The sequence below is a fragment of the Oncorhynchus gorbuscha genome, linkage group LG02 (genome assembly GCF_021184085.1).
Source record: "Oncorhynchus gorbuscha isolate QuinsamMale2020 ecotype Even-year linkage group LG02, OgorEven_v1.0, whole genome shotgun sequence".
Lineage (NCBI taxonomy): Eukaryota > Metazoa > Chordata > Actinopteri > Salmoniformes > Salmonidae > Oncorhynchus > Oncorhynchus gorbuscha.
Window position 1 is genome coordinate 36,328,363 of NC_060174.1, and position 14,727 is coordinate 36,343,089.

A 14,727-nucleotide genomic window follows, 5' to 3' on the forward strand; every position below is an offset into this window, starting at 1 on the left:
TATGTATGTCCTCATCATCTCTGCTATCTCTCTGGAGCATATCAGCTGACTGACAGCGCGCTGACCCAAATTGACGCATTGCGTATGACGTTTCCACCCGGCTTGTCTTCTCTCGTTTCCTTTCATCCGCAGGTCTTTCTCTGTGTGTAGCCCTAGATAGATAGCATAATGGCCAACGTTGTGGATACCAAGCTATACGACATCCTCGGAGTCTCACCCTCCGCTTCCGAAAACGAGCTAAAGAAGGTACGTGACAGGTGTTATTGTTTTAAAAAAGAACACCACAGTGCCTACACAGACATTTTGGTGAATAATTAGACGGCAAAACTGGGTTGGTGTGGCCTTGCCAACACTGTTCGGATGCTAAGCTAACTAGCCTTGCGAGTTAGACAGCGGATATTTCTGGAGAAAATAACTTATATAATGAAAATCTAGCTATGTCTTTCTCTGATTGACAACTCGATCTAATGTAGCTAGACAGTTAGTTAGCTGTTAGGAATTTGGTTAGATATATTTTATATATGGGAAACTAACGTTAGGCCTTACTTAATGCATAGAAAAGTAACATTCGTTATCCCAGACAGTCAGATCGTTGCTAGACGATGCGCTGCAGATTGCTTCTCGAAGTTAGCTGCAGTTGCTAGCTGGCTTAACGTTAGTGTGAGGAAACAAATCTGTCAGTGTAGAACCATAGAGGTACTAGTTAGGCTATGTGTTAGCTAGCCGGTTAGTACATACGATCAGAATTTCTGGTTATAGACTATTAGCTAGCTGGAAGATTTTCAGGTTCACAAAGTGTTGGTCTTGCGGCAGCAGCAGTGTAAAGCTACGCAGTTAGAAAAATGTTGGCCCAGAGACAGTAACTGATGTAGTTGTCTCTTTTGTGTGTAGGCATACCGCAAGTTGGCCAAAGAGTACCACCCTGATAAGAACCCAGATGCCGGGGACAAGGTAAGAGACAGGTGGTTATACACACATGTGACACAGCACACAACACGCTAATCGCGCCACATCACGATCACCAGCCATGTTAGTACCATTACACAGGCCTATCTGTATTGAGCAGTAACTAAGATGTGTATTAATTGACTTTGGTATTAGTCAAATGGCCTCCTCTCGAGAGCAGGAGTGCACCTGGCTAGTCTATAGAGGCTCCTTCTCTCTCTTGGTCTCATCTGCTTCATATACAGCACTGACTTGAGATAACTGGCAGGTGAAAGCTAATTCCCAACCAGCATGTTCTGCATCTCTCAACTGACCTGTGTAACATCAGTGCAGATGGAGGAGAGGAAAGTAAACCACATTAGACTATTGCGTTGGGAGATGAGTATCTATCTGTGTGAGAACTGCATGTGGTGATTGTTCATGCAGATTTAAAGTAAACAGTGGGAAATGTCACCTGAAGTTGTAGAATGTCTGTGGGAGGTAGTTATGATAAAGGTCCCTAATAGTTCACCCCTTTTATCCCAGTTTAAGGAGATCAGTTTTGCTTATGAGGTGCTGACCAATCCAGAGAAGAAGGAGCTGTATGATCGCTATGGAGAGCAGGGGCTGCGGGAGGGAGGTGGTGGAGGGGCTGGCATGGACGACATCTTCTCCCACATCTTTGGAGGGGGGCTGTTTGGCTTTATGGGGGGGCAGGGACGTGGAGGGGGAGGACGCAACGGGGGACGCAGGAGAGGAGAGGATATGGTGCACCCCCTCAAGTGAGTAACAGTTACTCTCCCTTCACTTCTCTAGTCTTCCATCCAGACATTGTTGGTTATGCCTTACCTATCCCTGCCTACCTTTCTAACACAGAGTATCACTGGAAGACCTCTACAATGGTAAAACAACCAAACTACAGCTCAGCAAGAATGTCCTGTGTGCTTCCTGCAATGGGTGAGTTTACACACTTTTAAAGAATGTATTTCATGTGAAAATCAATGTTAGTAGTTGCTGAGCTACTCCACTTTTTGAAATAAATCACATCTTTAACATGAGCTATATTGTTTAATGTGATACTTTACTCTCCTCACTTTGGTCTGTCTCCAGTGCGGGGGGTAAGGCAGGGGCGGTGCAGAAGTGTGTGGCCTGCAGAGGGAGAGGCATGAGGATCATGATCAGACAGCTGGCTCCTGGCATGGTCCAACAGATGCAGTCAGTCTGCACAGACTGCAACGGAGAGGGTAGGAAAACACAAACACACATTCACATAGTCTGCAATTTTATGAATACACTTTTGAAACACATTTTTTATAGGAAACTAATCCGTTTGATGTTTTTGTATAGGGGAGGTGATCAGTGAGAAGGACCGTTGTAAGAAGTGTGAGGGTCGTAAGGTGAACAAGGAGACAAAGCTGTTGGAGGTCCATGTTGATAAAGGCATGAAACACGGCCAGAAGATCAGCTTCACAGGAGAGGCTGACCAGGCCCCAGGCACTGAGCCTGGAGACATACTACTTGTCCTACAGGAAAAGGAGCATGAGGTAATATACACACTCTCACACACACATTGTAGCAGAGAGTACTTGAAGACTTAAACAAACTACTGGAAACCTCTTCAAGTGAAGTGTTTGGAAATTCCTTAGATTCCTCCATGAAGATGGCCCTCAATTCACATCTTCTGAGTTTTGAGACATTCCTGAAACTCTCGCCCACTTGTCATTCAGAGCAGTTGGGTCAAAGTGCTGAGAAAGTGTTGTGTCTGTTCTGAAGGGGTTCCGTCGTGACGGCCATGACCTTCACATGACGCAGCGTATCGGCCTGGTGGAGGCTCTGTGTGGCTTCCAACTGGCAGTCACACACCTCGACGGACGCCAGCTCGCTGTCAAATATCCCCCCGGCAAGGTTATAGAGCCAGGTAAAACACACACATCACCTCAAGTATATATCAATTTGGTCCAACCTGTATCATTAAATTGATGATTGTGTGTTTTTGTCAGGTTGTATCCGGGTGGTGAAGGGAGAGGGGATGCCTCAGTACAGGAACCCATTTGAGAAGGGAGATCTGTTCATCAAGTTTGACGTCCAGTTCCCTGAAAACAACTGGATCAGTCCTGAGAAACTCTCTGTAAGTACCTCTAAGAACCAACTGGCCTGCCTAAGGTGTCCAACCACTTAGTTCACAGTCCAGGACATGGGGCTTTGGTGACAAAACGGATGGCACTGATAGACTGCATCCAATTTGTTGAGTAGGGTATTGGAGGCTATTTTGTAAATTACATCGCCGAAGTTGAGGATTGGTAGGCTGGTCAGTTTTACAAGGGTATGTTTGGCAGCATGAGTGAAGGGTGCTTTGTTGCGAAATAGGAAGCCAATTCTAGATTTAATTTTGGATTGTGATGCTTAATCTGAGTCTGGTAGGAGAGTTTACAGTCTAACCAGACACCTAGGTATTTGTAGTTGTCCACGAATTCTAGGTCAGAGCCGTCCAGAGTAGTGATGTTGGGCAGGTATAGGCAGTGATCGGTTGAAGAGCATGCATTTAGTTTTACTTGTATTTAAGAGCAATTGGAGGCCATGGAAGGAGAGTTGTATGGCATTGAAGCTTGCCTGGAGGGTTGTTAACACCGTGTCCAAAGAAGGACCAGAAGTATACAGAATGGTGTCGTCTGCGTAGCGGTGGATCAGAGACTCACCAGCAGCGAGAGCAACATCATTGATGTATACAGAGAAGAGAGTCGGTCCAAGAATTGAACCCTGTGGTACCGCCATAGAGACTGCCAGAGGTCCGGACAACAGACCCTCCGATTTGACACACTGAACTCTATCAGAGAAGTAGTTGGTGAACCAGGCGAGGCAATCATTTGAGAAACCAAGGCTGTCGAGTCTGCCGATGAGGATGTGGTGATTGACAGAGTTGAAAGCCTTGGCCAGATCAATGAATACGGCTGCACAGTAATGTTTCTTATCGATGGTGGTTAAGATATTGTTTAGTACCTTGAGTGTGGCTGAGGTGCCCCCATGACCAGCTCTGAAACCAGATTGCATAGCTGAGAGGGTATAGTGAGATTCGAAATGGTCGGTAATCTGTTTGTTGACTTTGCTTTCGAAGACCTTAGAAAGGCAGGGTAGGATAGATATAGGTCTGTAGCAGTTTGGGTCAAGAGTCCCCCCCCCCCCCCTTTGAAGAGTGGGATGACCGCAGCTGTTTTCCAATCTTTGGGAATCTCAGATGACACGAAAGAGAGGTTGAACAGGCTAGTAATAGGGGTGGCAACAATTTTGTGCAGATAATTTTAGAAAGAAAGGGTCCAGATTGTCTACCCCGGTTGATTTGTAGGGGTCCAGATTTTGCAGCTCTTTCAGAACATCAGCTGACTGGATTTGGGAGAAGGAGAAATGGGGAAGACTTTGGCGAGTTGCTGTGGGGGGGTGCAGTGCTTCAGGGAGTGTTTGACAGTGATGAGTGGAGATCGTTTGACCGCTGATCCTTTACGGATGCAGTCAGTGATCGCTGAGATCTTGTTTGAAGACAGCAGAGGTGTATTTAGAGGGCAAGTTGGTTAGGATGAGATCTATGAGGGTACCCGTGTTTACGGCTTTGGGGAGGTACCTGGTAGGTTCATTGATAATTTGTGTGAGATTGAGGGCATCAAGCTTAGATTGTAGGATGGCTGGGGTGTTAAGCATGTTCCAGTTTAGGTCGCCTCGCAGCACGCTCTGAAGATAGATGGGGGGGCAATCGGTTCACATATGGTGTCCAGAGCACAGCTGGGGGCAGAGGGTGGTCTATAGCAGGTGGCAACAGTGAGAGACTTGTTTTTAGAGAGATGGATTTTTTTTAAAGTGGAAGTTCAAATTGTTTGGGTACAGACCTGGATAGTAGGACAGAACTCTGCAGGCTATCTTTGCAGTAGATTGCAACACCGCCCCCTTTGGCAGTTCTATCTTGTCTGAAAATGTTGTAGTTAGGGATGAAAATTTCAGAATTTTTGTTGGTCTTCCTAAGCAAGGATTCAGACACAGCTAGAACATCTGGGTTGGCAGAGTGTGCTACAGCAGTGAATAAAAAAACTTAGGGAGGAGGCTTCTAATGTTAACGTGCATGAAACCAAGGCTATTACGGTTACCGAAGTCATCAAAAGAGAGCAACTGGGGAATAGGAGTGGAGCTAGGCACTGCAGGGCCTGGATTCACCTCTACATCACCAGAGGAAAAGAGGAGTAGGGCTAAAAGCAATGAGAATTGGTTGTCGAGAACATCTGGAACAGAGAGTAAAAGGAGGTTTCTGGGGACGAGGTATAATGTATGGTAGGATGTGAATACAGTGGAGGTAAACCTAGGTATTGAGTGATGATGAGAGAGATATTGTCTCTAGAAGCATCATTGAAACCAGGAGATGTCATCACATGTGTGGGTGGTGGAACTAATAGGTTGGATAAGGTATAGTGAGCAGGACTAGAGGCTCTACAGTGAAATAAGCCAATAAACACTAACCAGAACAGCAATGGACAAGGCATATTGACATTAAGGAGAGGCATGCTTAGTCGAGTGATCAAAAAGGTCCAGTGAGTAGTGAGGTTGGTTGGGGTCACGGCGATTCAGACAGCTAGCCGGGCCATCGGTAGCAAGCTAGCATAGGATGGAGGTCTGTTTTTAGCCACCTTGTGCTTTTCCGTCGGTAGGATTAGTGGGGTTCCGTGTGGTAGAGGTGATCAATCCAATTCGCAAAAAAATAGATATAGTTATAGAGGCCCAATAAGAAGAAAAAATGTCTGATAGATCTATTCAGATAGCAGCCGATAAGACAGCTAACGATAAGCGGGCCTCAGATGGGCGTTCAGGTAACGTCGCGACGGAGGAGCCAGCTGGATAACTCCCTCGGGCAGATAACGTCGGTAGTCCAGTTGTGAAGGCCCGGTGGGGTTCCGCGTTGGCAGTAAAACGGGTCCAGATAGGTGATTGTAGCCCAGGAGTGGCTGATGGAACTCTTCAGCTGGCTAGCTCCGGAATAATTTATGTTTGCTCCGGGATCGACGTAAGCCGATAGTCACACGGATAGCAGCTAGCTAGCTGCGAGATCCAGGTGTAAATGTCCAGAGCTTGCGGTTGAAATCCGGGGACATGGAGAGAAAATGGGTCCGGTATATTCCGGTCTGGCGTAGATTTTCGAGCTAAAGGATAGCTGATGACCACAAACCGTGGTTAGCTGAATACTATCGATTAGCCAGTAAAGAAGCTAACAAGCTTCTGGCCAGCTTTTGGCCAGCTTCTGGCTAGCTTCTGGCTACCATTATAGATAACGAATCCTAATTGCTAAATTGTCTCATATTCGGTCAATAAAAAAACGCTGCCATTTAAGTAATTTATTGAAACTGTCATATCAATGAATAAAACAAAACAAAATGTACCCCCTTTTCCTTCCCAATTTCATTATATCCAATTGTGATGCAATTACGATCTTGTTTCATTGCTGCAACTCCCCAACGGGCTCGGGAGAGGCAACGGTCAAGTCATGCGCACTGCGAAATATGATCAGCCGAACCACGCTTCTTTAACACTTGCCCGCTTAACCCGGAAGCCAGCTGCACCAATGTGTCAGTGGAAACACTTTTGGACTGACAACCGAAGTCAGCCTGCAGGCGTCCGGCCCACCACAAGGAGTCGCTAGAGTGTGATGAGCCAAGTAAAGCCCAGTCCAAACCCGGACAATGCTGGGCCAATTGTGTGCCGCCTCATGTGTCTCCCGGTCACGGCCGGCTGTGATACAGCTGTTGTGACGCATCAGCACATAGACCACTGCGCCACTTGGAAGGTCTATAGGTGATAACCCCCTCCCAAAAAAATCCATATTACAACATGTGTTGTGATAATTGCGTTGTTTGTTCTCTAACCTGTTAACCTGTGTGCCTTGCATATGCCTAGACAAAACAGTCTATCACTCTGTCATACAGTACACAGTTTTATTTTTTGTTGGCTACCTGGCTAAAATGCTTGCTCACTAGCCTAACTTCCATTCTTGGGCAATGTTAGCTACATTAGCCTTCTACATCTAGCTACATGTTGAACTTCCATCCTCTCAGGCCAGGGGCACAACAATGTATGAATGAATGGTTGGATCAGAAGAGCCGTTTTAATCATTGGCCAGTACATAAACTTCAGCAAAACCACAAGTTCAAATCCCTATTTCCAGTATGGCTAATTTAGGAACGGGACAATTTTAGCTAGCTAGCCAGCCACCAGAGGGCAACAACACAAGGAGATGCAGCAACTCAAGTTTTTCTGTCAATGATGTGTGCTCTCAATGGGATTTGATAGGAGTGACGCCAACATTTAAGCTAGTTTCCCCTGACACTTTTTTTGGGGTGCTCCTGTACCATTCACAATTGAACTTGCTCAGTTTAGCTCAACGCTGATTGGCAAGTTTTTGTATACTTTTTTAAATTTTTATCAAGGGAGGCCAGATGCTGGCTGACTTCCTTGCCTTCAATGCTATGGTTGTCATGTATTCATTATCTTTGGTTAAATGTTTTTAGTTTGCATGTTTCAGTAATGATTAACATGGTTAAATAGTTGTAAATCTCTGCTTGATTTAGCTTTTGGTATATTTGGCATTTTATACATATTCTGTATTTCCAAGGAAGAAAGCAATAATTAATTGACACATTACTGTAAATAAATGGATACTACCTGTTATAAAACAGAAATTGCTCTCCGTAAATAAATAGTGAGAAATTCTGTCTGAAGCCTTTAGGCTATGGCTTTCCTAGCCCTATAATAATGATACAAGTTATATCCCCTTTAAAAGGGTTTATTTTCAACCTCTGGGGTATAACATGTTGGACAAAGTAGTATAGAAGAGTCTGACCCCTAACTTGAGTTCAGTCTTCGCCAATGAGAATCAAGAAGGGCGTAGCAATGTCCTCCATGACTGTGAAAGGCCTCGATTCTAGGCCGTAGAAAATCCTACATCCATCTCATTAGATCAGAACAGGATGGATCAACAGTGATTCATATTACTGGTCTGCATCCTAAAAAAGGATAGTTGTGTTTTGCTGCATAACAATCTTACGTTATTTGTCTGCCCATATGATGTGGATCACAGAGGAGATTCTTCTGAATAACTGGTCAGGGCATTGGACTTTCCATTCAGCTTCGGGCAACTTTGATGTAAGGCTTGATTACACCTAACACAATGTTGAAAAACCGAATGCTTCCCACCTCTAGATCACATAACTAGATGTGAGCTGGAGGTGATCCAAACGCTGCCACCAATATAGCGGAATAAAGTGAAAGCTGCAATAGGGACTCTAACCAGGGCTCATAGTGGAAAAGTGAGCTCTAATGGCCATTGCCATGAAAGTCTAGCCAACAATGCCTAAGTATATAACATGATTGACACGACTGTAATAATCATCATGAAACTGCCATAAGTGTAAGCCAACATAATTCATTATTTTACATTAACCTGTTTAATTGATCATATTTACAAATACCACAGTTTCACCAGGGGATTTAAACCAAACAGATTTGTTTTACAATCTGACAAATACAGCTTTTTACTCCAATCTGGCAACCCTCATAAACTCCGACACAGCACCAGTATCCCAAAGTATTAAGTTAAAACGTGCAAAGAAAACAGCATTGGCATTAACGTAAGGCTGCTATTATAAGTATTTCGATGACAACCTGGTTGATTAACAATATTGTTTTGTAAACGTGTGAGATATATATATATATACATATACAAACAAGTGTGGGACAAGTCAGTGTAAAACACCATTGCACAATATGCATTGCTCCAATCATTTTCAAAAGATTGTTCCGAAGTTTGCCCTCAAATGTATTTTCCTTTGAATGAAGTCGCACAAAAATGTGTCTTCACACGAATTAAGCCACACAATCTCCTGAAATACTTTTTGGAGAAATATGCACAAATTGCATGTGAGATTGTGTTGCTACGGGACACCCAAGTGCACGGTCACTTAAAAAAAAAAAAAAAAAAAAAAATTACACGGAACCCAAACTGGCTGCTCGTGTGCGCCATCTTGCATACTTATATATTTATTTTGTCCCCCCACACCAAACGCGATCACGACACGCAGGTTAAAATTTCAAAACAAACTGAACCAATTATATTAATTAGGTCAAAAAGCATTAAACATTTATGGCTAGTTAGCTTGCACTTGCTAGCTAATTTGTCAATTTTAGCTGGCTTGCTGTTGCTAGCTAATATGTCCTGGGATATAAACATTGAGTTGTTATTTTACCTGAAGTGCACAAGGTCCTCTACTCCGACATAAAACGGTCAACCCGACTCTTTTCTAGTCATCGCTCTTCCTTCCATGCTTTTTCTTCTCTTGACTTTATATTGCGATTGATTACTTTCATAAATTAGGTACATTACCGCCACTGACCTCGTTCGTCTTTCAGTCACCCACGTGGGTATAACCAATGAGGAGATGGCACGTGGGTACCTGCTTCTATAAACCAATGAGGAGATGGGAGAGGCAGGACTTGCAACGCGATCTGCGTCAGAAATAGAACTGACTTCTATTTTAGCCCTTGGCAACGCAGACGCTCGTTGGCGCGCGGGAGCAGTGTGGGTGCAATAATTGAAAAACATAAATTTCTACATTTATTTTGCAACGCTCACAGTGTAGTCATCCTGTTAGCTTCCTCTAGCCTTATGGACATGTGGCATAAACAACCAGTCATGATGTTTTCATCTGATTGTTAAGTGATTATTTGACAAAGGTGATTCAGTCTATAACACAACAAAATGTGGAAAAAGTTAGCATGTGAGTACTTTCTGAAGGCACTGTATATGCATTTGAATGGGAAGTGCACTTCAATTACCAGTTGATAAATAAAAATAGTACCTATTTTTAATGCAATGATCGGGCGTGTTTCACTCCAGCAGCAACAGGAGCTGTAGCTGCAGCTCTTGCACAGTCTGATCAATTTTCTGCATAAACTTGGCTCTGTATCTGTATGCTGTGCGTGTGTAAATAATCATCTTGAAACTAACAAAAATACACCTGCCAATTTAATTACACTAAATTATGCAAATTAACCTATAGGCTGATTACATTTTTGTATCATCCAAAAGACCGCTATTACTAGCTAACCTGGTACTGAGATATGCAGAATGTGTGTTTTGCCTGTATTTCTTTAGGAGTTGGAGGATCTGCTGCCTGGGCGTGCGGAGGTTCCAGTTATCTCATCGGAGGCGGAAGAGGTTGACCTCCAGGACTGTGAGGTCCGAGGTCAGGGGTCAGCGGGGGCCAGGAGAGAGGCCTACAACGACAGCTCTGATGAGGAGGGTGGACCACATGGCCCAGGGGTACAGTGTGCCCACCAGTAGACTGAATACATACACACTTCTCTCACTGGTCTGTGTGCCCATCTGTTGAGTACTCTGAGGGAAGGGCACCCCTCCACTGCCCCTCCCCCAGGTCCCATCAGGACCCTCAATCCTCTTCATTCCTCTTCATTCCTCCATCAGCCAATCAGTGTGTGTGTTTGAGTGTGGTCAGCAGGCTGTGATGGATGTTTAGTGACCATTTGACATCTTAGGTTTGTAGGCTCTACATCTGTCTGGAAACGTTGTCATTTGGGAACCTAGTGTACAAAATGAAAATATTGTCTAGTGAAATTATTAATTTATCTTCTAACAGGCTTCAGTGTTGTAGTCTAGTCTTAGTCACACACCAGCGCATGCTGAAAACACATTTAACACAAACCTACCATAGCCCCTGGTCTACACGGCGGCCTGCTGAGCCACACAGAAAGCTATTGTATTGCTTCCTGTAAGCTCAAACGTCTCCCATCGCTGAGGCACATCGGGACTACCTGGTCAGATTTCTCTCCACCAATAAAATAGCTTGAATCTTTAGGCTTATTTACCTTTGTCAGAAAACAACATGTTTCTCTTCTGTGTAAGGATTGTGCTTTTGCGCATGCGTGCGTGTGACCACAGAGCTTGTCTTGAGTAGCATACTCTAAACTGAGTGTGTGTGCGCGTGTGTGATTTAGGAGCTGGGTGTGTGTGAGCTGCTGTAGAATGTTCTGGCTTCTCTGCTCATAGCGGTGTGTGTTCTGTGTGTATCGCCAATGTGAATGGAGACCTCGTTTTATGTTCAATTAAAGATAAAAACAATTGAGTGTGTTGAACTTCTCTCCCACCTTGACCATGTAACATTTAGCCCCTAACCTCTGACCTGTGCATTATACACAACTTTCCATGCCAGTACAACTGTCACACATGCCATCTCAGCTTCCATTCCCTTAGCTCTGTAAATACCAACCCCAGCCCCTGTGCACGGTCACATCTCAATACTCTACAGTTGCCTCCTTCCCTCCTATCCAAATTCCTGTTCTTCATCTGCACTGATGGGACAAGACCGCATGGTCATGGTCAGTTGGTACAAATGTTTTGGAACACTACCTGGAAAAACTGTTTGAACATTTTGCATTAGTGTGCACTATTGAACATGATCCAGGTGAAAGCAGCATGGTTTACTAGGCCACACATGGATTTCCTTTCTCATGTCGTTCTGTCAGATCAGTACAGATGGAGTGGATAGGAGGCTACTTTAAACTGTAGAGATGTAGTCATCTGACTGTCACTGTATATATGCTATATAGGCCACTGGAGGGACACGCTACAGACAGGGGCTTTATTTAGTAAATGATGTTATTATTGTTTGATGCTCATGTTTGTTAGGATGACAATTAAACTGTATAATAAACTGTCACCATCAGCTCTGTTTTTGTGTTCATCCACTTATCAGGCTACAGTATAAGCCAATGACAGAAGAAGCCAGAAATGGCTAATGTGGCTTGTAAACAGGGTGGGTAGTAGTGTAGTGACTGACAGATTGAGGGGGGATCAGCTGGGGTGGGACTTTAACCAGCAAATACCAGTAGATTTCTAGTGAGACAGCTGTGTAGGAATAGCATAATTAGCTTGCGCTGGTGGCTAGCCTGAGTGAGTCAGCAGTGTCGTCTGTCTCTGCACTGTGGAGTCTCACTGGACCCAGCAGCTCCTTGAAGCCTGCTGTATTCCTGGGAGGGAGAGCAAAAGTGAAAGAGGGGGAATAAAGAACGAGTGAAAGGTGGAACTTGACACCAGTCTGGTTTGTTACCTGTATCTCTTACATAGTGTGTGTGTGTTACCTGTCTCGTTTGGACTGCATGACATAGGAGCGTTCTCTCCTCAGCTGCTCCAGTCTTTCTCTGACCACTGTCTTCTGCTGACTCTTATCCGCCTGACAGAAACACACAGTCCAGAATCACACACCCGCTCCATTGCCTGACAATGGGGTATATTACATGTGGTTGTGTGTGTGTTTGTCACCTGGGGCAGGTTATGTGTGAGGTGTCGGAGTCTGTCAGTCTGTCTGAGGCCCATCAGGTCTTCCTGGGACTTCTTGTTCTGAATGATTGACAGCCGCTCCTGGACCTGACACACAGGAAGTAGTCGCATGCCTTAGTGACATCTATAAAAAAAAATCTTTCTTCTGTGCCTTTCTTCCTAAAACCCACCCTCTGTACATCGCTCTCGCTCTCTCACACACCCTCATTAGTTGTCCCTGTCTATTCCATTCCTTCTTTCTCTCTCCCTTCTCTTGATCACCCCCCCCTCCATCTCACTCTCAGTAGTTGTCTCACCCTCAGTAATTGTCTCTCTCTGTCTCGCTGTTGTTTCTGCTCCACCTTCCTCTGCAGGTCCACCAAGCTGCGCATTGTTTTCTCTCTCTCCATCATAGAGACTGGCTCCAATGTCCTCTCTCTCTCCATCACACTCCCCATTGTTTTCTCTCCCTCCATTGATCTGTCTCCCTCTAGAGTAGTGTGTGGGGTGTTGAGGGTCTCCTGGGCTGATGTAAGGGGTGCAGGTCTACTCGGGGCCCAGAGCTCTGTCATGTCCTCCCTCTCCCCTCCCAAAGAGGGCGGGTAAGCACTTCCATTGGCTCCCAAAGCAGTGAGGTCATCAGTGTATTCCTCATCGACAGTTGGACTTCCGCACCTTTTCTTAGCCTCCTGTTGGGCTCTGCCCCATGTTGGAGGCTCCTCAGTTTGTATGATAGGGGTGTGTGTGGGCACATTAGAAAGTGTTTCTGTCTTCTCTGACTGCTCCATCACCAACTCCTTCTGCAACACACACAGTCATCACAGTTATAATCTGAACCTTAGTGAGCCAGCTGGAACATTGGCGAGCCAAACAGAATCTTAAGAGTGCCACATGGAATCTGAGAGCCAGACGGAATCTTAGAGAGACTAACAGACTACCTGGCCCGTGATGGGGTGCTGGTCTGTAGGCGGTAAGAGCTGTTCAACCTCAGAGCTGTACTGGAACAGAGACGAGTCCAACACCTTCCCCTGGTCTGTGTCTCTGGTTGTGTCGTTGTAGTGTATGTGTCCAGGTGTGTATCCAGGGGTGTTGTGTGTGTCACAGAGCACACTCACCTCACCCACTTCCTCTTGTTGCTCTGTTGCAGTAGACATGACCTACATAACCACAACACAAAGAATACACAGTTCAGATCTCTGTGTGACAGTGTTTCTGATCCTAGATCTGTGTGTGAGACGGACCTGGGCCAAATATAGTTTATATACAGTGCATTCGGAAAGTATTCAGATTCACTATTAAAGTCTGGGCTCTGGCTGAGCCCCTCAAGGACATTCAGATACTTGTCCCAAAGCCACTCCTGTGTTGTCTTTGCTGTGTGCTTAGGGTTGTTGTCCTGTTGGAAGGTGAACCTTCGCCCTCATTTTCAATACATTTGCTAAGATTTCTAAAAACATGTTTTCACTTTGTCATTATGGGATATTGTGCGTAGATGAGTGAGTCAAAATATGAATGTAATACATTTTGAATTCAGGCTGTAACACAATATTTGGAATAAGTCAAGGGGCATGAATACTTTCTCAAGGCACTGTAGTTGAATTAGTCTAAATATATTATCATAAGCATATGGTTTGGAGGGTTCTTAGATATGAATATAGACTATAGCTAGAATGACATACTTGAAGTACATTGAATCGCCTCAACATTAGAGAAGACCACGTTTGCAGCATCAAAATGACAACATATTTTCAAAATAAGTGAGACATACAGTAACACTTGACATCAATTTCTTATCTGTAGTAACTTTTTGATCATAACAATAGCAACATTGTTGTTACATAAGACTTAGCTAGTGTCTCGTCCTTGGCATCATTAAACTGAACACTTATTTTTTATAAAAAGTTCTTATTATTACGTGATTAAACTAAATTAATCATGTAACTGTAATTAACTAGGAAGTCGGGGCACCAAGGAAAATATTCAGATTACAAAGTTATAATTTTTCTAATGTAACTTTCAGATCATTTAATATCTGATCAATTAGTCTTCTAATGAATACATTTTTCTTTACCTCACGTTAGTCTCATGCCAAACGTCGTAAATTGTTGGTTATCTGCATGAACCTAGTCTTCACTATGAATCATCCATACATCAATTGTCTTAAATCATTTATTTACTAACTAACTAAATAATCACAGAAATGCACAAAACAAATAAGTAGATATGGTTACAAGTAAATGATAGGGGAATGTTCCCTAGTGGGCTAAACCGGCATGGCGGCTTGTTAGACAAAGGGACTGAGGAGGGCGCGAAAGATAAAAGACACTACAAAGTTGATAATTATAACAATTGAAATGCTAATCCTTTGCACATGAACACTCACTCATCGGGAATAATTGCAATCAATATATACATTTACGCTCAGTGTGTCGTTGTAATCTCTGTTG

The 14,727-nt window shown here is 44.1% G+C and overlaps 2 protein-coding genes across 3 annotated transcripts in view; one reads left to right on the forward strand and one right to left on the reverse strand.

Moving 5' to 3' along the window:
* Positions 1 to 57: 57 nt before the first annotated feature.
* LOC124001720 (dnaJ homolog subfamily A member 2-like) lies at positions 58 to 11,690 on the forward strand. The gene is made up of 9 exons (XM_046308732.1): positions 58 to 246; positions 892 to 951; positions 1,471 to 1,706; positions 1,801 to 1,881; positions 2,035 to 2,168; positions 2,272 to 2,468; positions 2,698 to 2,842; positions 2,925 to 3,052; positions 10,103 to 11,690. Exons 1-9 carry the CDS (start codon positions 169 to 171, stop codon positions 10,289 to 10,291), a joined length of 1,248 nt encoding a protein of 415 aa, XP_046164688.1. The 5' UTR covers positions 58 to 168; the 3' UTR covers positions 10,292 to 11,690.
* The window catches only part of LOC124001679, an 18,455-nt gene continuing 15,408 nt past the window's right edge, over positions 11,681 to 14,727 (reverse strand). For both annotated transcript variants that reach the window (XM_046308686.1, XM_046308681.1), the window contains exons 14-18: positions 13,222 to 13,440; positions 12,601 to 13,083; positions 12,287 to 12,391; positions 12,106 to 12,197; positions 11,681 to 11,994 (exon numbers count right to left, since the gene is read on the reverse strand). In XM_046308686.1, coding sequence (XP_046164642.1) covers positions 11,892 to 11,994; positions 12,106 to 12,197; positions 12,287 to 12,391; positions 12,601 to 13,083; positions 13,222 to 13,440 — 1,002 coding nt within the window. In that variant the 3' untranslated portion in view covers positions 11,681 to 11,891. The remainder of the gene's footprint in view (positions 11,995 to 12,105; positions 12,198 to 12,286; positions 12,392 to 12,600; positions 13,084 to 13,221; positions 13,441 to 14,727) is intronic.